Raw genomic sequence first — 21,172 nt, 5'->3', positions numbered from 1 at the left:
TCCCAGTGGCTGCTTTGGATTTTGGGTGGTTCTGGGCTTTTTTTTTTTTTCAAAAACAGCTCCTCCCGCTTTGCTTCCCATCCCTGATGGGGTTCCTGTCCTCCTGGACTTCCCTTGCCCTCTCTAAAGCCTCTGTGCTTGGAGTGTGCTTCTGGCTCAGACTCCCTCACCCGTGTCACCCCAGGGGCTACGGGCACCCAGCTTCACCCTTGTCACCCCAGGGGCTACGGGCACCCAGCTTCACCCTTGTCACCCCAGGGGCTATGGGCACCCAGCTTCACCCTTGTCACCCCAGGGGCTACGGGCACCCAGCTTCACCCTTGTCACCCCAGGGGCTACGGGCACCCAGCTTCACCCTAGTCAGCCCCAGGGGCTAAAGGCACCCAGCTTCACCCTTGTCACCCCCGTGGGCTACAGGCACCCAGCATCACCCTTGTCACCCCCGTGGGCTACAGGCACCCAGCTTCACCCGTGTCACCCCAGGGGCTAAAGGCACCCAGCTTCACCCGTGTCACCCCAGGGGCTAAAGGCACCCAGCTTCACCCTTGTCACCCCAGGGGCTACGGGCACCCAGCTTCACCCTTGTCACCCCAGGGGCTACGGGCACCCAGCTTCACCCTTGTCACCCCAGGGGCTACGGGCACCCAGCTTCACCCTTGTCACCCCAGGGGCTACAGGCACCCAGCTTCACCCTTGTCACCCCAGGGGCTACGGGCACCCAGCTTCACCCTTGTCACCCCAGGGGCTAAAGGCACCCAGCTTCACCCTTGTCACCCCAGGGGCTACGGGCACCCAGCTTCACCCTTGTCACCCCAGGGGCTACGGGCACCCAGCTTCACCCTTGTCACCCCAGGGGCTACGGGCACCCAGCTTCACCCTTGTCACCCCAGGGGCTACGGGCACCCAGCTTCACCCTTGTCACCCCAGGGGCTACGGGCACCCAGCTTCACCCTTGTCACCCCCAGGGGCTACGGGCACCCAGCTTCACCCTTGTCACCCCAGGGGCTACGGGCACCCAGCTTCACCCTTGTCGCCCCAGGGGCTACGGGCACCCAGCTTCACCCTTGTCACCCCAGGGGCTAAAGGCACCCAGCTTCACCCTTGTCACCCCAGGGGCTACGGGCACCCAGCTTCACCCTTGTCACCCCAGGGGCTACAGGCACCCAGCTTCACCCTTGTCACCCCAGGGGCTACGGGCACCCAGCTTCACCCTTGTCACCCCAGGGGCTACGGGCACCCAGCTTCACCCTTGTCACCCCAGGGGCTAAAGGCACCCAGCTTCACCCTTGTCACCCCGTGGGCTACAGGCACCCAGCTTCACCCTTGTCACCCCCGTGGGCTACAGGCACCCAGCTTCACCCGTGTCACCCCAGGGGCTACAGGCACCCAGCATCATCCTTGTCACCCCCGTGGGCTACAGGCACCCAGCTTCACCCGTGTCACCCCAGGGGCTTCGGGCTCCCAGCTTCACCTCGTCAACCCCCAGTTGCTACGGGCATCTGGTGTCACCCTTCCACGAGCCGGTATGCCCCAGCAGGTGCCTCTTGCTCAGTGGCGCTGGGATGGTGTAGCATTGGTGCAGGGGCCCCCAGTGAGGGCCCAGGTCCCTGGGCATGGATGCCACGCTGCCTCATCCGCCCTCGCCCCTCCCTTTGCTCCTTCTGCCCTCTTGGGGCCACGTCGCCGTGGGGCGCACAGCTCCTGTTTGAGGCCCCTCAGAAGTCTTCTGAAGACTTCAGAAACCTCCGGAGCAGTTCGGGAGGAGCCAATAATTAAGTTAATGGCAAGGCCACACTGCCGGGCTTGCTCGTGACAGCCCTGGAGCCTTCGCCTCCTCTCCCATCTCTATTCACCAGGGTTGACCCAGCCTCCCGTCCACTCTTCATGAAGTCCTCCTGGGGGATCGCTTTGCCTTTGGGGTGCTCCCATCGTCCTCTGGGCCCCCGCCCTCCCGTTGCCCTTCGTGCCCCTCACGGCGCTGCTCTCTTTCTGCCTGGTCCTGGTTATTCGTGGACGTGTCTCATTCTCCCTGCTCTGCCTTCTTTGAAGACTGGGCCTATGAATCCCCTTCTTTGTCTGGGGTGCTGCGACAGTACCTACGCAGAAGCACGGGTGTTTGTTCTTTAGTTGTTGCTGAACGCATCTTCCTTTCGCCTCCTGGGCTCGCTGTCAGCCTGCTGAGTCGGGAATCACGTGGTCCCTTTCATGCAGCCAGTAGGACACCATACAGTTAGGGCTTACACATTTTATTGATGGCAAGATCAATAAACAACCCTATAGCTTTTTCTCCTTTCAGCCATAAAATAAATTCTCAGCAGAGTATTTATCTGACAGTCTTTTTAAGCACTTTTTTCTCCCTTCACGGAGTGCAAAGGCCAGTGGGAGGAAGCGTGCGGGGCGATTAAAACCCAGGCAAGCAGACGGGCGGGTGGGCTGATTTTGCAAAGGCAGAAGACGCAGCGAAGCAAGTGCAGCCTGCTGCTAAGAGATCACCTTTTCACCCAGAGCTGTGAGTTCTCAGCAACAGCAGCAGTTCTCTGAGCGTTGAAATGTGCCTGGTGGGGAAGAGGAGACAGGGCTCCAGCCCTGCAGGCCAGGCCACCGGGGAGTGTCTTCCCACCACCTGGAGGTGCAGGCAGCTGAACAGGGTAGCGCCGACGTTCAGAGGTCAGAAGGCCCCGCACAGTGTCGTCCCCTTGTCCGGCGTCGCCTCCTTCAAGCTGCCGGCCAGTGCCTGCACACCACAGTGGAGGGAGAGGCCCGAGCAGCTCAGCTGCCCTCCCGCGGCCTCTACCCTGCAAGAGGAGCCCTGCTCTCATGGAAGACGCTGCTGCCGGCGGTGGCAAGGATGCCAGCTGGCCTCTGGAATGAACGTTCGCAGCAGCCTGAGGGCTCTCCTGCCCTTGGGTAGCCTGGGCTGCCAGAGCAGGGTATGGGCACCTCAGGCACCCTTCCGAGAACTCAGCCGTGAGCACCTGTGATCCGGTGCTTGCCGGTGGCCTTTTGGACACCAGGTGTTGGAGCAGAGACTCCTAGGGACATGTTCACTGACCGCCCACGTGTCCGCGCTCGGCCCCGGGTCAGGCACGTCCCACCTGCTCCAGACAGATGCAAGTGCGGCCTGACTGCACGTGTGCCCTCCGATTTTTGGAGAGATCATTTGAAGAAACGTGTGCTTTAACATCTCTGTATCTCTCCAGAACCTTGCCAGAGACCTTTTTCATTACATTAGTGTCTTTTCATGTGGGGTCCTTCTTGGCATATTTATTTCTGAATTCAGTGTCTGGAAAAAAATTACTCTAAAGATGAATGAGAATGAAAAGTTTGGTGTTTTTTTTTTTTTAGGCGGTACCAGGGATTGAACCCAGGACCTCATACATGGGAAGCAGACACTCAAACCACTGAGCTACACCTGCTCCTAAGAATGAAAATAACTTTATGGCCCAGCCTGCTTCCCTTTTTGACTTTGACAGCCAAGAAACTGAACTGAATTCATTGTTCAGCTGAAGTGGCAGGTTCATTTGAGTCCACGGGCAGCTTCCTGGGCCATCTTGCCACATTGGCTGGGTATGAAACTCGTGCCTGAACAGCAGCCCAAACCCAGCACATAGCCAAATGGACCTCAGTGACGTCACTACTTGACGTGTAATTCATCCGTTGGAATGACTTTGGCCTCATAGCCCCAAACAGCCAGAAATCCCTTCTTGGTTCCTAGGCAAGTCAGTTCTCACCCAACCAGAAAGTGACGAGCTGCTTGATTTGTTAGGAGCTTTAGGGTTGAGTCAGTCGGCTTCTGAGAGAGGCAGATGAAAGTCCTTGCTGTGGTCTCAGGTGCAGAGGTTCTGAGCAGCAGGAGGTGGATTTTGCGCACTGCACCTGATGGCTGTGGTCTGGTGGCTGCAGCTCCAGGGCCGGGGTGTGCAGCCTGGTCCCGGGGCTTCACCAGGCTCGTTGTACTCCCAGCCTGAGCCCAGGGCCAGCTCACTGGGAGCGGGGGAAGGGGAATGTGGGGGGACATCGTTGGTGGGGCTGAGAACTGAGTGTGTTGAACGAATGCAGATGGGAGCCGCAGGAAGAGCTGGCTGTGCTGCTGAGACTAATTATTCATGGCAGGCCGGGGGAGGTGTGGAAACAATTCCACGCCTCCCCCACCTGCAGCCCATGACTCAGAGACTGCCAGGGCAGAGGCTGGTGCACAGGGGAGGCGGACACGGCTTCTGTGGCACCTGCTGATTTACCTTCCATCCATCGGGTCCCCAAGGGTGTGTTTCCTACAGAGTGGCGCATCTGGCAGCGTGCTCGAGGAGGACCAGTATCCTCCTCCTCCTCGGGTTTTTCGTCCTCCTCCCTCCACGCTCCTCCAGCTATTTCCGTGAAGCACAGTTTTCCTGCCAACTGTTTATTGTTATAGCTGTTTAAGAGCTGAACATAAACAAATAATCTAATAATAGACCCATTCCACTTATCTAAAGACAGCTGCAGAAACTAGAACCCTAAGCTAGGAGTCTCTCTGCCCCCATTCATGCGTCAAAACTCAGGCAGTACCTCTGCCCTTCTGGTCGGTCAGCTTACAAGGAGGCGCTCGCTGTTCCAGGGGCAGGGAAGACTCTTCACACTGAGTCACCTGTGTGTCCGTGAAGGCCACGAGGGAGAGGCCACGCTGTGTCACTGCTGTCAGCCTTGAGGGGAAAACGTCCGCCTGCCGACAGTCTAGGAGGGAATACAGAAACGCATGCGGGGTGAAGAGGGTTTGTTCTCTCCTATTTTCCACCCTTTCTGTAATGAAATGTTCATGATAAAGGGGAATAAAAACCAGCCTTGAGTGGGTGCTGGGAAGAAATCACTGACGGGTGAGTGCCAGGTCCTGCGTCAGGTTGAGGCGCCTGAGCGGCAGAGAAGGGGGCTGGCCCTACGCTGTACCAGGCTGGCCCTGGTCTGCTCTGTGGCCAGAGTGCCCCAGCCTTCACACACCTAGTGTCCCTGCAGTTTTCTTCCTGGCACCCTTGGGCCAAACAAAGCCTCACAGCTGGCACAGCCTAAGTGTTTTGCCCTAACATCATATTAGCCGTTCGTATTGGTTTCCTACTGCTCTGGAACAGATTACCACAAACCTAAGTGACTTAAAACAGCACAGATGTGCTGCTTACAGTTGTGGAGGCCAGAAGCCTGAAATGGGTCTACCTGGACTTAAGTCAGGGTGACAGCAGGGCTGGTCTGGCCTTTAGCTCTAGGGACGGTCTGTTTTCTTGTCTTTTCCATCTTCGAGAGGCCCCAGCATTCTTCGGCTCACAGCGTCTTCCTCCATCTCAAAGCCGGCCGCCGAGCAGCTTCACGTCCCTCTCCTCTTCCTCTGCAGCCAGCCTCACGCCGCTGCCACTTCCTCCCCCTCCTCCCCCTCCTCCCCCTCCCCCTCCCACCCCCTCTCCTGAGGACCCTGTGATGACACTGGGCCACCTGGATTGCACAGGGTGACGTCCCATCTCAAGGTCCTTGATGAATCCCACCTGCACGGTCCCTTTGCTGGGTTAGGTCACGTGCTCACAGGCTCCAGGGAGCAGGTGTGGGCGTTTTGGGGGGCCATTGTTTAGCCAGCTGCCCCATTTGAAAAATAGTTAACATAAATTGAAAAAAATATTTTTGTTTCATTCTTAAGCATGGCTCCCACTAACGGGATGTGTGCTGTTGTCATCTGCACAACTTCTTAACCCCTGGAATCTGGTGGGACGCTGCCCCCACCCCGCTCCACGGCGCCTTTTGAGCAGTCCTTGCTTTTCACCACGTAAATGACTGAAAATCCAGCTTCGCAAAGACGTGACGCCATCGAAAAGAACACAGCGTGATCTCCTGTTGAAGTTGTGAACTCCTTCGAGCTAGGAATTGGCTTTGAGACCCGGAGCCGTGGAGTACGTGTCCCTCAAATGCTTGCTGTGTCCTTGGCGCCCTTCTGAGCTGGCTCAGGTGTCCTGCGCTGCCCCGGCCCAGCGTGGGAACCCCGGCTCCAGGTTCATCCTTAGCGCTTGGGCGCTGCCTCGTGGCGAGGAGTGTGGGTCCCTCACACCGGCTTCTCCTCTGGCGGTGGCAGTGTGCGGCAGAGAAGGCGGTGCGGAAGGTGCCGGCAGGCCCAGAGCCTGGTCGGAGGTGGTGTCGCCCGAGCTGGCCCCGCTCGGGGCCGGGGGGCTCAGGCTCAGGGAGGTGCCTTGCCTTGCTCCTTCCCTCCCCCCCAGGGAGAGCTGAGGCCGCGGTGACCCAGGAAGGAAGGACTGGCCTTTCTTTGGGTCTTTGGGTTTATTTTTTGAAAGACCTGGAGCAGCTGGAAGCCCCACGGCCTTCACGGGGAGAGGGCCCCACCGGCGGGGTGCAGAGCCCACCCCTGGGCAGCCAGCTGCCTGTCCCACGGCCCATCCCTGTCTATCCCTCTACCATGAAGTGACCGCGACCGCGTGGGGGGTGAGCCGTGCTCTGCCGCTGCCCAGGCGTCCCTCTGCCGTGTGGACACCACCTCCGCCTGGTGGTGCAGGTGAAGGCTCCTGGGCTGGGGTACGGCGTGGAGTGCTCCAGGAAAGGGTGGGACAGTGCCTCGCGGGGGAGCTCGGTCCCGCCTCACGGTTTTCCATGCCGTCCGCAACGTGTGGGCAAACAAGGGACAGTAGGTTTCCTAGGGGAAGACTGACAGGGGCCCTGGCAGGTGGGGTCCAGCGGGGGCTGGAGACGGGTCAGGCCAGAGCAGCAGGTACCGCGGCACCTGCCGGGGCCTCTGGTCCTGAGCAGGAGGTGCCTGGCCCCCCCGCCATCCGCCGGTGACGCGCACAGGCCACCTGGCCCTTCCCAGCCCCCGCGTCCTCTCTGCAGTGAGGGGACACGATCACACTGCTCCTGCGGCCCGCTGGAACTGCCAGTGATTAAATGTCTTACATAAACATTCCTGTTTAGGCCTCGAGAAGCATGGCCTGCTCCAACTGTCAGCTTGGATGTGTGTCCAGCTGTCCACGCTGCCTTGGCCAGGGGACGTATTAAGTCCCCCACGCGCCGCGAGAACCACAGCTCCTCTCTATAAGGTGTTTCTCTTAGAGCCTTCAGGTATTACCTCATTTGTTTTCTAATAATCCTACGGATTAGGAAGGACAAAAATCAAATTCGTGTCTTTTACCGGCAGGAACAGAGTTGATGATTTTCCCAGTCTGAGAGTGTGGTGGAGCCCAGCCTCCTGGAGGGAAGACGAGCTGTCCTTTGTTTCGGCTAGCCCCTGGGTGGTGCGATCAGGTCAGCGCCACCGAAAAGGGGAAGTGGTTTCCCCGAGGCGGGGCGTTGGGGTGGGAAGTTGTGGCTTGATCACGTGATGACACAGACAGCCTGTCTGTCCCAGCTCACTCGTCCGCAAGATGACCCTGCCGCTTCCCTGTGCAGTGCTCAGTCGTGAAGCCGAGTGAAGCAAACCGAGGGCAGCCCTGCGTGTGGAGTTGAGTGGTTTGTGGACTTTACGCCTGAAACGAAGGTGTAGACGTGGAAGCGGCCAAGTGGGTGTTGCCACCGTGCGGACTCCGGGGAAGGCGTTTGGCAACACATATCACGAGCTCAAAAGCCTGTGACCCCTTCGACCGAGCAATTCCGCTTTCAGAAATGACCCTTAGGAGAGCATTGAGGTGGCCGTGGGGGGCGGGGGCAGCACGGGGCTGGAGAGCCGGCCTGGCCGCTGGCCGCCTAGGGATGCACCGTGCTCGGCCACCTCCAGCTGTGTGGCCGGGGCCACTGCCTCGCCCTCCCGGCCGCGGGCTCTGATTTGCCGGGGTGAGAAGATGACCCAGATGAGGGTACCATGACCAGTGCGCGGCAGGGGGGCTGGCCTTGCTGGCTCCTGTATGTGGGGGGGGCATCAACAGCTTAGGGACACCAGAGCGACGGCCAGGGGCCGAGCTTCAGCAGGTCGGCCGACGTCGCCCTGCTCTAGAAGCCCCTCCCGGGCTCTCTGGTGTGCTGGTGGCAGAGGAGGCCTGCGGGGATGTGGCTGCACAGCTACCCGAAGGTCGCGGGGCTGGAGGCCCCCGCATGGGAAGGGCCTGTGGGGAAGCGCGGGCAAGGGAGGTGCCAGGATCAGGAAGCCCCAGCCTCCCGCACGCCTAAAACAGCCCCCTGCTCGAGGCATGCCCCTTCCAGGCCCCCTCCAAGCCCTCCAACCCCCCACCTCCCTGCCCTGCGCAGCTGTGCACCGTGTCCTGCAAGGGCAGGTCTGTCGGTCTTGGCCGCCTGAGCACAGGTGGGCTTGGTGCTGGCTCTTCCAAGCCCCAAAGACCCCCAGGCACGCGCAGCATCCCTCTCTGCCCCTCTACCGCCCTCCCAGCGCGCTCAAGGGCGTCGCCCGGCATCAGTGCTAGCTCAAGTTCTTGGTCATGTTTGTGTTTTCTTAACTGAGGTGAAATTCACATAATATAAAATTAACCGTCTTAAAGCATACAGTTGGGTGGCTTTTAGTACATTCCCACTGTTGTGCAACCACCACCCCATGTAATTCCAGAACATTTCATCACTCCCAGGTGACCCCGTACCACCAGCAGCTCTCCCACCGCCCCCCCAGCCTGGCCCTGGAAGGCAGCAACCTGCTTTCTGGGTCGACTCTGGACCTCCAGGGCTGGCTCCTTCCCCAGAGCAGCCTCTTCTGCGCTCCGCGCTGCCGCGTGGCCAGCACTTCCTTCTCACGGGCGCCTGGCCCCATGCCGCTTCTCCAGTCAGCAGGCGCCGGGCCCTGGGGCTGTGTCCGGGGTTCGGCTCCCGTGAACAGGGCTGTGTGAACACTGGCGTGCACGTGTGGGGGCCCTGCCTCCACTCTTCCGGGTGTCCTCCTGGGGTGGAGTCCCTGCCTCATGTGGAAGCTTGACCTTTAGCGTTTCCAGGACCCACCAAACTCCTGTCCACAGCACCTGCACCGTTCACCCCAGCAGGTTGGAGGGCTCCAGTTTCTCCACATCCTAGACCGCTCCTGTGATTTTCTGTTTTTTTGTTGTTGTTAATACCGTCCTTCTGGGTGGGAAGGAAGAGCTCGTGTGGTTTTGATTACATTCCCCTGGTGACCTCTTTTCAGGTGCTTTTGCCCATTTGTGTATCTTCTTTGGAGAAATGTGTCTTCTAGTCCTTTGCCCATATCTTAATTTTGTTGTTTGTCTTTTGGTTGTTGAGTTGTGGTTCTTTATATATTCTGGATATTAGACTGTTATCGGATAATTGATTTGCAGATGTCTTCTCCCGTTCTTTAGTGTTTGCTTTTTATTTGTATTTACTGTGTCTCTGTTCCCTGACGTGTTACACACACACATACACACACACAGGGTGGGTGCTCCCCAGGTCTTACGTTTCTAAGTGTTTCTAGCTCCCTGCGCAGTGCTGATCGGTGGTAGAAGCTCCTAGTACTATTTGTCGAGTGCAGCGTGCACGGGCTCCACCTCCCGCCCTCCGTCCCGCAGTAGATGGGGGTCCTGGGCCACGGCCCGCAGTGGGCGAGCTGGGGCCTGCCGGGGCGGGTGGCACCAGTGCCCGCCTTGCGCCAGGGCCTGGGCCAGCACCCAGCTCAGGGTGCCCAGAGCTGCGTCTCCTTCCCTCCTGCTGCCTCCCTGACAGCGCAAGACCAGCCCTGTCCCCTGGTGCCCACCCCCGCTGTCACCCCCTCCCTGAGCCGCCGTGGAGGGAGAGGATGACTCACGCAGTCACGCGTTCCCACCCCAGGGACGCTTGGGATCCTCGCGCCCTCCGCCTGCGCCGGTGCCCCAGGCCACTCCAGAAATAGCCGCTCACGCGGTGGGATGGCAGCCTGGAGCGGGGCTCCACTCTGCTCGCCAGCCTCAGCCCTTCGCGCCCCTGAAAACCTGTGAGGACAATGTGTTTCCTTTTCTCCTCTGAATTTCTGTTTTATCGTGCAGACTGCATTGTTACCATAATGAAGAAAATAAAAAGGAGGACATTACCTCTGTCCCACTACCACGTATATTCTATATTCTTTTTCATAATTTACATAATTGTAATTATAGTAAAATGAAGTATAATTCACTTCAGAATTCCCAGCACCCAGAACAGAGCCTGGCATCCTGAGGCATTCAGTAAAATAGTTGCTGGCTGTAGAGTATTTTGATTACTTCACTCCAGAAAGCAAACATTTTCCTACTTGGCGTCTATACACTGATTAATGTTGCATCAAGTTTTTGGAATTTATCTGCCATTTTACTATATTTAGATATTTTGTTTTTTTCCTCAATTTTTCAGGATTAAAAACATTGGTGCAACAGGCCTTTTTCTCCTCATAACTGTTTCTGAAGGCTTGGAATTATTTTCTTAGCATAAATTCCAAGGGTCTTGAATCCTGGATCAGAGGAGGTAAACAGAAGAATTGCCTAATTACTTTCTAAAAGTCTTACTTATCCTGATTGCCCACAACATTTCAGAATATTATGGGAAACGGACTTGGCCCAGTGGTTAGGGCATCCGTCTACCACATGGGAGGTCTGCGGTTCAAAACCCGGGCCTCCTTGACCCGTGTGGAGCTGGCCCATGCGCAGTGCTGACGCGCGCAAGGAGTGCCCTGCCATGCAGGGGTGTCCCCCGCGTAGGGGAGCCCCACACGCAAGGAGTGCGCCCGTAAGGAGAGCCGCCCAGCACGAAAGAAAGTGCAGCCTGCCCAGGAATGGCGCCGCCCACATTTCCCATGCCGTGACGACAACAGAAGCGGACAAAGAAACAAGACGCAGCAAATAGATACAGAGAACAGACAACCGGGGGAGGGGGGGAATTAAATAAATAAGTAAATCTTTTAAAAAAAAAAACCTTTCAGAATATTAGTTTTGCCCTAGCCTCAACAGTATCTGGATTATAATTTTGAATTTTTGGCTAATTTGGTGTTGTTTAATTTGCATATGCATATGTATGGTTGTTAGTGTGGGTTGAAGAATTGCCTGGCACTGGATAATGGTGTTTCCTCTTGCGTGCCTGCCTGTTTGAGTGGTCTGGGCGTCTCTTAGAATATAGATTTTTTTATTGGATCTCGGTGGATTTACGGTAATCCAGATAGGACCAACTCTTCCTGCCGTGTTCCCTGAACATGTTGTCCAAGCCCGAGGCCCTCCGTTTCTAATGGCAGGTGCGCTGCTCCTGGCATGACCTCCTGGTTGTCGGAGAGTCCCAGGCCGTGGTGGCCAGAGGCCCTGGGGGCTGAGGCCCAGCTGGGTGCCGGGCCAGGAGGACCTGCGGGCCAGGCCCAGCTCAGGGCCACAGCTCTCCCCGCCGGCCACCCCGAAGCCGGCGCTCCTGGCCTGGAACGCGCCTGTGCAACGGGCTTACCCCTCCTTGTCTTGGACCCCGGCGAGCCTTTGGGCTCTGCTGAAGGCCACCTCGGCCTGTCAGGTGAACAGGCCAGCGGTTCCATCTTCCTGGCTCGGGCATTTAAAATACCAGGGCTGGGCAAGTGCAAGGATCCGTCCCTGCTCCGACCATGGTGTGCCCGTGTCAGCAGCCGCCTCCCTGCCAGATGCTGTCCCAGGTATTTGGGGCCTGGAGAGGGCAGCGAGAGGGCCACGGGCGCGGCCCGAGCTGGTGCCCTCCTCTCGGGAGCTGGCGCGCTCAGGGGCCCTGCGCTTTCTGCGCGGCTGGAGGCACTGCTTCTCCTCGCTCCCCGCACCCCTCTTCTGGTGGAAGAGGCTCCCCGCAGCTGGCAGCCTGGAGCCCCAGTTTGAAGGGAAGATTCTAGCCCCAGCTCTGCCACTGGGTGGCCGAGACAACTTCCCCTCAGCGAGCCTGGCCACCGTCCGGTCTCTCCATCCCTTTGGCAGGCATGCCAAGTGCACTTGGGGTGCTAGCATCGCTGCTCAGGGGGCCGGGAGGCTTACACTTCAGGGGCATCAATGGAAGTGCAGTGTCATCCGTAAAGCAAGTAGAATAATAGTGGGTGTGGAGGAAATGCGGAGAGGCCACCGGGGGATGGAATGAAGCGTCTCCGAGGGGGTATGGAGGCCGAGCTGGGAAGGATACCTGGAATTCTGGAGTGGGGAGGAGAAGGAGAGGCCCAGGAAGGAGCAGAAGCCAGAAGGGGCCGGGAGGCGGGGAGGAGAGGTGGGTGCAGGGGCAAGGGCCAGGCGGGGAAGCCACTCGGGGCTTGGAGGGGGATAAGGAGAAGGGCCGGGCACTGGACAGCCTGGGAAGCTTCTGGGTCTTGAGCAGAAGAACAGTGGGGCAGGAACATGGAGCTTGGCTGGGGAAGCGAGAGATGGGCCTGCCGGCTGCGAGACGCCCCCTTCACTTGGTAGAAGTGGCTCCTTCCAGCCAGCGGATCCCGTCGGAGATTCCAGGGGCAGAGAGCGAGGGGCTTTGGTTTCCGGTTTCCGACCAGGGCCTGGCCTCTCTCCCCGCTGGCCAGTGCGTGTGGTCTGGCAGGGTGGCGTGGGGAGGGGGCCAGCAGACACAACCCTGTACACCCTTTCAGCTGGGAAATCTCGATGGTCAGCCCGTGTTCACTGAGTGCCTGCACGTACCGTGACTGCAGCCAAGTGGACGGTAGGAGAATGGCCCAGGTACAGGAGCCTCCAGGGGTCGGGCTGGAGATGGTTCTTCTTCAGGCAATGGTAGCCCGAGTCATCCCTTTGTGACATCTGGATGCTGGTGGCAGGGTTCCCTGGTGGTGATCATGCATTTGTTTGTTTCCATTCCAGATGCGTTAGGGCCACGAACAGCTCCCGGGGCGCCTTCTCGGTCGCCAGCGCTCCCAAGTGGCACAGCTGGGAAACTGCCGCCTCCCACCCGGCGACCCGCTCAGCAGCCACCTGAGCCATGGAGGCCCCGGAGGGCCCCGGGGGGCCACTGATCGGCTTCGGGACTGAGCTGCCCGCCCCCAGTCCCCGAGAGGCACTTCCGCCAAGGCTGCCGGACGGCGACAGCTCCCTGGGCGACGGCGCCTCAGAGAGCGAGAGCACCGAGTCGGCCGACAGTGATGACTACGATGCGGGCGGGTCGCCCTCCCACCCGTCCTGGGACCGGTACCGCCGCTCCTCCTCCAGCGACTCCTTCTCGTCCAGCCAGAGCGCCGGCTCAGCCGCGGACGCCGAGGCGCTGGAGCTGCGCGAGTTCATGCGCCGCTACGTGAGCAAGGTCTTCTCCGGAGGGTAAGAGGCACGGCCTCCCCAGGGGTGCTCTGGGGCCAGGGCTTCCGCCAACTCGGCAGTAACGTCAGGCCGCCCCCTGAGTCCAGACTCACACGGGGGCCGCATCCAGACAATTAAAGCAGACCCTCTGGGGGCAGCCCAGCACCCGAACGACGTGCAGTGCCCAGGTGGCCCTAAAGTGTGGCCAGTGTTGGGACCTCCGGGGTGGCTCACCCGGCTGCCCTAGCTGTGGGGTCTGTCCCGGGCGAGAATCGGAGCCAAGGACGGAGCAGGACCCTTCAGCCAGGGGCACAGCGTGATTGCCTTCAGCACCGTCAGGCTGCAGCGCTTACGCCACGTACAGAGAAAGCAGAGGGGACAAAGGTCACAAGTGATCCCGCTGAGCGCCGTCCAGTTTCAATGTAGATTGTTCCAAAATTCTGTCTACGCATTCTTTTTTTAAAAATTTTTTATCTGGGTAACATATACAACACGAAATTTCCTATTTAACCCTCACATGTGTACGGCTCAACAGCATTCAGCACATCCCCAACGTTGTGCCCTCACCACCAAGACTTCTCTTATCGCCCCAAACAGAAACTCTGCACCCCTTAAGCAGTAACCGCCCACCCACCCCCAGCCACCGCTACCTATGTCCGTTTCTGTAGATGTGCCTTTCTCAGCCCTTCTGGTAGTGGGCCCGTATAGCACATGCCCTCTGTCTGGCAGCTTTCTCATGTCTGTACAGCCTGCGGGCAGGTTCGCGAGGAGCTGTCTCCACCCTCTCACCACTTCCTGCCCTCCCACTCGCGCCCCGACCACTGCACCGAAGTTTCTCTTGCCCCATCATTGCTGCATCTGAGGACACTTGCTCTGCTTCAGTGGTGTTGAGGATTTTCAGGTGGTTCTGGCTGGGTATTAATTTATTAATCTGAAATAAATTTAGGTAAATGTCAGGTCTTAGCCACCCCTCCTCCTTGTGAAGCTCATCAGCAGCTGCGTCGGGGCAGCTGTCTGGGGGGCACCTTCCTTCTCCCCCTTTCTGGCCTTTCTTCTGCGGCGGGTGCAGGGGTCCGTGAGCCGTGGTGACGGGCTCAGCAGGAAGCACACATCTGGGTCTAGGACGTGCATGGAGAGGCAGGGGCCTGAGGGGCCCTCGCTGCCCGCCCTTGCTTCCCTGCTTGTCGGTGTCAGCCAGGGCAGAAGGAAGCACTGAGAGCCAGCCAGTCTGTCACCTTCCCGCAGCGCGCTCGGTGCTCGCAGTCTGGCCCCTGAGACTGCCGACTACAGCAGTGGCAGCCGCTTCCCCAGGGCTTGTTGGAGAGGCGGGACTTGCGCACCCGCACCTCCAGGTCCCAGGTTGGCGAAGCGCGGGCTCAAACCATCGTTTTCCAGGCTCATTAAAGCAATAACAAGAACTTGTGCCCTCTCGTCGTTTCTATCACAGTTTAGACCCGTTGTTTGTAAGCTGGGAAGAGTTGATTTCTACCTTTATCAGGTGTGTGCTTCTCAGGCAGGGACTGTCCTCAGTGTCCCGTGCAGGTAGAAGAGGGACGAGTTATATGGCGATCCAAATATTTGGTATCCAAAAGTGCATTCATATTTAATTTTGAGTGCATCTGGGGGGGAGCAGTAGATTGTGCTGCTAATTATTTTGTTGCACTAAGGCTGAAATAGGCAGCTTTCTCTCAGCACACAGCAGCTCACGAAAAGGGAGAAAGCCCAGATGCAGGCTCATTCACCAGTCAGGCCATCTCTGTTCGAGGCAGCCTGTCAGCGGTGTGGACGCGGACAAGTGAGTTGGATGCATCTTCAAGAGCATTAAAAAAAATCCCTGCAGCTGGTTGGCAAATTCTCACATTTCATCGGTGGTGGTGTTTTTGGATAACTGAGATGGAGGTGTTTTCCCCATCACCCACCTCAACTAAGCGAAACTCGGACAAGCCAGTGGGTCACCAGCCTTCAGCTTCGCTTGTGCGCCTTCCAGCCTGGGGAGGGTGTTGGTCCCCTCACGGAGTGGTGAGGGGTGGTGTGGGATGGGCGGCTCCCCGTCTTCACCACCCACAGAGCGGAAACCTTGGGGAGCCGGGCAGGCCAGCCCCCCAGAGGTCCCTCTGGTGGGGGGCGGCTTCCTACTGCCACTTGATCCGCTTCTGCGTCCTTTCCCGGTGCTTGCTGCCCCCAGTGTGCGCTGCCGAGACAGCACCTTCAGGAACTCTTGAGTTGACTCTGTGGTTTCCTGCCCACGGCAGTAACCAAGCCTCGTGGTTCACTGAGCGGGGAAACAAAACCCTGAGGGTGCCGGTACCTTCCAGTGTGGGGAGCTCCCGGGAAGGCGGGAGGGAAGGGAGCAAGGACATGGGTGCTGGGACCAGACAGCGGGGGGGCTCCAACTCGCCGCTGTCCAGCTGCAGCTGCTTCCCTGAGCCAGGGTCCTCGTCCTGGAACAGGATGCAGCATCTCCTGGCAGGGTTCCCGGCAGGCCGGGTGGCCGCACCCCGGGGGAGCTGTGCTCTGCCGCCCCCTCTCTTCTCCCTTCCTCCCATTAGAACCTCTTCTGCTCCCGAGGACTAAAAAGGCTTGTGTTTCTTCCCCTGCGCTCTGTTTTCAGGGAGGACTTGGACCAGGAGGAGAAAGCCAAGTTTGGAGAGTACTGCAGCAGCGAGAACGGCAAGGGCCGGGAGTGGTTTGCTCGCTATGTGAGCGCCCAGGTAAAGGGGGAGGGGAGGGGAGGGAGAGGAGGGGAGGGCGGCCCCCCTTAGGGAAGCTTCTGGCAATATGTAACAACTCCTTAGCTGACCCTGTGATCCGACTTGGGAAAATAGTCCCGTGGAGTGACCCAGCAGAAAGCGGTAAAATCCCCCCCAGGGTGTTCTGGAAAGGGCTGCTGAGAACAGCTGTCCTGGGCCCCCTGCCAGCTGTGTGTGGACCTTCTCAGTGTGGCCACCCCAAGCCCAGAGAGCCCCGTGGGTGTGGGTGTCGTGGAGCCGTGCCGTGACTGTGCCTGCCTCTCCCTGGACAGCGCTGCAATTCCAAGTGTGTGTCGGAGCCCACCTTCTACCGCCTGGTGCAGTCCTTCGCTGTGGTGCTGTTCGAGTAAGTGACGCCGCACCCCAGCACTCGCCCCGCTCCCTCTCCCCCGGCGGGAAGCACCCCCACCCATCACCAGCCCACGACGGCCCCAGCGCGTTGGCACCCACTAACAGGAGGTCATGACCAGTGGGTCACAGAAGTGGCACCCGTGGACCTCGCCCAGCAGTAGACACCAGGCAGTGGTTCCACCCTCGTCCCCCTGCCCCCGGGAGTGCGGCGGCCCCACCGTGGCTGCACTCGGGGGCCAGGCAGTGGTTCCACCCTCCTCTGCCTGCCCCCCATTGCACCGCCCACCCGACACCCTTCCAGGCCAGGCAACTGATGGCCTTGGCACACTTCCTCCACAAAAGGCCCTGCGAGGCCGGCTGGGGGCAGGGGGCGGGGACCCTCCCTGCCTGTGTGCTGTCACATCGGGTCCCAGATGACGGGGTTCACGCGGGCCTTGCTCTTCTGAGGCCCCAGGGAGCTGTGGTCCCAAGGCCGCGTCGTGCTTTCTGGACCTGAATCCCAGCCGGTGCTGTGCGCTCGGCTGTAGGAAATGGGGGCTCTTCTCTGCCCCCGTCCAGCCCTACGATGGCCTCAGTGATGTGGCATCTCACTCCACAGCCGGTAGAAAAGGGACTGTCAGTGGGACGCGCGCCCGAGCGGGACCATATGCTTCAAAGCCGCCCCCGGCCGGGCCCTGCACGCCCTCCGGTCCCTGTGCTTGTCCCACCACCACCACCCTGTGTCCCACACTGTCCTGTCCTTCTGGCCCGGAAAAGGGCCCCTTACCTCGCCGTCCCCTTCTCGACACAAAAGGAGCTGCTTTCTGGAATCTGAGTTCTGCCCTTTCTAAATACCTCCTTGCCTTTACCTGTCCCCCTTGAACGTGGGGGATATCCTGGTGGGAAAGACCAAGAAGGAGAGGCGCCCTCTTTCCCCGCATAGCTCAGGGTCCCCTGGTGCGGGATCCTCTTCCCTCCCACCCTGGAAGCCGGTGGCGCTGGCAAGGGTGGGTCCAAAACCAGCCCCAGGAGCTGGCGCTCGGCCCAGAGGGTGCCGGGAGCTCAGGAGCTCGGGTCGTTCTGTGGGAGCCGTGCTCCCTGCGCTTCAGACGCCTCCCTCCAGATGTTTGCATCTGTTGAAATTTACATGAGCCTGTATTTGCATTAATTATACCTGTCTAATGCTCAGCTTTCCTTCAGATAAATAAAATGGAGGGAGACATATCAGTTTAAGTTTCAACCCTGCCAAAACACAAAGCTTTCCGTGGCTTTGTTCATGAACAGTTTTTGTATGGTTGCAAAAAACAAAAACCTAATATTTTAAAAATATCGATTTTTTAAATTGGCGTTTTATAATTATTAATTTCTTAGTTTTTAAAATAATTTTCTCAGTTCTTTAAATTTATTAGTTTTTTTTTTATATGAAAAGATAAACTAGAATGGCCCAGAATCTTACTGTCTAGATAATTTCTGTTGACTTAAAAAAAAATCCTTGCCTAAGGTTAAAGTTGAATAGAAAAGCAAAGCGTGAAAGGGGAGCAGGACAGAGAGGCCCGAAGTCAGAAATGGAAAGGAAAACCTCATGCGCGCCCTCACTCTCGATTTTGCTTCACCGCCTGCCAAGGTTGCACGTGCAGGCAGATGCTCTCGGTGTCCACAGAAAGGGCTAACTCGTCCCACTGCAGCTTCCGTGGCTGTGTGGTGCGCTCCCAGGTGGGTGGCCGTAGTCCATTCAGCTCCCCTCCTGGTGGCGTTTTCTTCTATCAACGTGAGTATCACGGTGCTTGGGCAACGTTCATGGTCTAAATACCTAGAGGGAGAAGCGCCCCCTTGTCTGCTGCGTTGTGTGGGTTTACGTGTGTGTCACAGTGTTACTACCCCGCAGCGCAGAACAAGTTTAGTACATGTGAGGTTTCTGTAATGTGGTCATTTCCTTTGATCCTCACCAAGGGGCACAGGGCAGGTAGGTGTCTCTGTCCCCAGTTTTGTAATCCAAAGCTGTGCTGCTTCAAACGGGCCCTGGACTGGCCGCACCAGCCTCAAAAGGGAACTAGAAAGACACGGCATTCCCGGGCCCCGGCCAGACCCACCAAATTGGAGAGCCTGGGGGGACCTAGTTAGAATTAGAGGGTCCACTGCTGCTATAGTCTGAGACATCGATTTGAAGCACATCACAGAATCCGCTGCTCCTTCCTGTTGTCAGCTGGAGGGCGCGTGGCTTGGGGCCTGTGGGCGGGCCTGCAGAGCCCGAAGCTTCTAGGCCCAGCCCGCGGCCCACCCTGCTCCCAGCCTGGGTCTCTGCACCTTTTGGGTGAAATGGGTCTCGCTGACGGCGAACTCCTCCTGCCCCGTCAGGCACCCGTCCCAGCCGAGTGCAGTGGGCGACTCAGTGGACCAAGAGGATCAGTTCTGTGGTTCTCCAGTGCCGTGGGAGTGAGGGTGGAGATGTGTCTGTCGAGTGTTCCGGTCTTGTTTCAACCAGCTGGCAGCGAGGCGCTTGGGTGGAACGTGTCCTCAGCCAGCAGACCCGCTTCTCTTTTCAGGTGTCACCAGATGGACGACTTTGGGCCGGCCAAGAACCTCATGACCATGTGCTTCACCTACTACCACGTGGGTAAGAGCCGGCGCTCGGCGCAGAGAAGGGGCCAAACAGCTCCCTGTGGGGTCGAAGGCAAAACGGTGCCACCTCCAGAGGACGCAGGAAGCTGGCGAGGGGAGGGAAGAGCAGAGAGAGGCTCTGAAGGGAGGAGGTTATCCCTGCCTCCTGGGTCGAGAGGAAATCGCCGTGCTCAGGAAATGAGAAAATCGACACGGCAGGCAGGACGTTGCGCGGAGACAGGAGTTGCCGGGTAGGACGGCGCCGGTTTTGCTTTGGCGAGGCGTGAACCAGGCCGGCTGCTGCGGTGGGGTGGGGCAGTCTAGAACTGAGGCTGGACGCTCCCCCAGGCCTGGGCTGAAGGCGCCCCTGCTAGGAGGCTGCCGCCACGCGGGCCCCTCCGGCCCCTTTCCTGGGCACCTGCTGTTGTGGTGGCCTGCAGGGCCCCCTGCCTTAAGTGCTCGAGCCTGCACATGGCCTGAGCGAGGGGTGGGCAGCACACAGCACCCGCTTCCCTACGGCCACTGTGGCCCTGCAGCGCGACTCCTTCCCTCTGCAGTGGCTTCCTTTTACCATGCCCTTGGCCTTCGCCCATGGTCTGCTCTGTGGCCTTGGCCTTCGCCCATGGCCTGCTCTGGGATAGGCTGTCCACACTGGGCACTCATTGCTGCTTCGGGGTCAGGTGGAACCCCTGGTCCAACTGTGCTCCTTGTTCCCAAAGATGAATTCACACTCCTTGCCTGGGACAGGTCTGAGCGCAGAGCTGCTTAAAGTAATAGAGGACGCTCTGCCCTTGACCTGTAGAGGGTGCCCTGACCTGCCCATGACCTGTGGGACCCCCATGCTGTCTTCACCACTCCTCCTCCTCCTCCTCTCCCCTGCCCCAGGTGGCCTCCTGCCGCCCTCGTCCCCATGCTCACCTGCTCGTCAGCCCAGCCCCATTGAGCCTGACTTGAACCCGCACCGCCCCCAGTAGGTGCTTAGTGACCACTTTTAGGAGGGAAGGGCCCCAGCTCTCGATGGTCTACCCTGTGGCCGTCAGGCCTCTCCCTGCCAGCAGCCTTGACCTTGGGGTGGAGGCAGGAGCGTTTTCCACGAGCCCAGTGCTGCCTCAGTGTGTCCCGGGTGGCCTCCCTTTGCCACCCGCTGGGTGCTCCGCAGGGGCAGTGCTCACTCCCCCCTCTCTCTCCAGGTAAACCCCCGCTGCTCCGCTCCGAGTCCAGGGAGAAGCCCGCGGGGGGCGTCGACTCCTACTTGAAGTCCGCCAACAGCTGGCTGGCAGAGAAGAAGGACATCGCCGAGCGGCTCCTGAGGACCACGTCGGCGAGGACAGAGAACGTGAAGGGCTTCTTCGGGGGGCTGGAGACCAAGCTGAAGGGGCCCCTCGTCAAGAGAAACGAGTGGGTGCCGCTGTGCGCCCGGGTGACCCGACTGCCGGGGAGCGGCCGCGGTGGAGCGCACCGTGGTGACGGGGGGTCCGCAGGGACGCGGGGGGCCATGAGAGGACGGCTGCCGCTCCAGCCCGGCGCCCGGCCCCGCGCAGCCTTCTGTGGTCTCCGCGTGCCGTCCCGCTCGTTGGCACGCAGGGAATTGCCCGCGGTGTGCGTGCTTCTCCTGGCTTGTGTGGAGCGTCTGGAAGGCGCCCGCGCTGCCTTTCCCTCCCCGGGGGGTGTCAGTGTCTGGCGTAAGGGAGAGGCGCACGGACCCCACGTCTCCAGGAGAGCGGGTGTCAGAGGAAATTCAAGGGGCCTTTCGGGGTGGTCGTGTTAGAAGCAGTAAAGCGGGCGGCTGTGCCGGCAAGAGCTGACAGCCCAGGGCCACCTGCTCGCCCGAGGCCACGTTAGAGGCACACAGTGCTGATGAGACGCTGGTGACATCCAGAAACGAGCGGAGAAGGGGGGCGCTTGAGCCTGTCGGCGACGGTTTGTCGTGACTGTGATCTCTCCCCTAAGGGAAGACGAAGGCAGACCCAGGGAAAAGCAGCAGAGGACGGGTGAGTGGGCCGCTCGCCAGCTCGCACTGGCTGTCGTGGAGGGACCGCGGGAGCCCTTGTCGCTGCCCCGGGGCCTTTTGCTGCCACCAGCAGCATGGGCGCGCAGGGCAGGCAGTGGCGGGCCTTTGGGCTGCACCTTCTCCACAACACGGGGTGTCACGTTAGATGATTGCCAAGCTGCTGTCCAGAAACTCCGGTCTGTGTTTCCTTAACCGTATTTCCTCGAAGAGCCACTTTTCTGAGGAGGGCATGCAGCAGCCAGGCTCCGTTGGCCCCAGGAAGTTAAGGCCCCTCTCCTCGGGGGTGGGAGTTAGCCGTCCCCCACAGCTGTCCCTCAGAAGGGGGCCCTCGCGGCACTTGGCGAGTAGCAGAGAAGCCACCACAGGCGTTCAGT

At 59.3% G+C, this 21,172-nt stretch overlaps 1 protein-coding gene across 6 annotated transcripts in view; it reads left to right on the top strand.

Moving 5' to 3' along the window:
• KIAA0513 (KIAA0513 ortholog) overlaps window positions 1-21,172 on the top strand; it is a 75,052-nt gene that overhangs the window by 40,108 nt on the left and 13,772 nt on the right. For all 6 annotated transcript variants that reach the window (XM_058279628.2, XM_058279630.2, XM_058279632.2 and 3 more), the window contains 6 exons: window positions 12,681-13,130; window positions 15,721-15,820; window positions 16,132-16,205; window positions 18,733-18,803; window positions 19,978-20,185; window positions 20,738-20,778. In XM_058279628.2, the coding sequence (XP_058135611.1) occupies window positions 12,799-13,130; window positions 15,721-15,820; window positions 16,132-16,205; window positions 18,733-18,803; window positions 19,978-20,185; window positions 20,738-20,778 (826 nt within the window). In that variant the 5' untranslated portion in view covers window positions 12,681-12,798. The remainder of the gene's footprint in view (window positions 1-12,680; window positions 13,131-15,720; window positions 15,821-16,131; window positions 16,206-18,732; window positions 18,804-19,977; window positions 20,186-20,737; window positions 20,779-21,172) is intronic.

Source organism: Dasypus novemcinctus, chromosome 18 (assembly GCF_030445035.2).
Source record: "Dasypus novemcinctus isolate mDasNov1 chromosome 18, mDasNov1.1.hap2, whole genome shotgun sequence".
Classification (NCBI taxonomy): Eukaryota; Metazoa; Chordata; class Mammalia; order Cingulata; family Dasypodidae; genus Dasypus; species Dasypus novemcinctus.
This window is presented reverse-complemented; position numbering and strand designations above follow the sequence as displayed.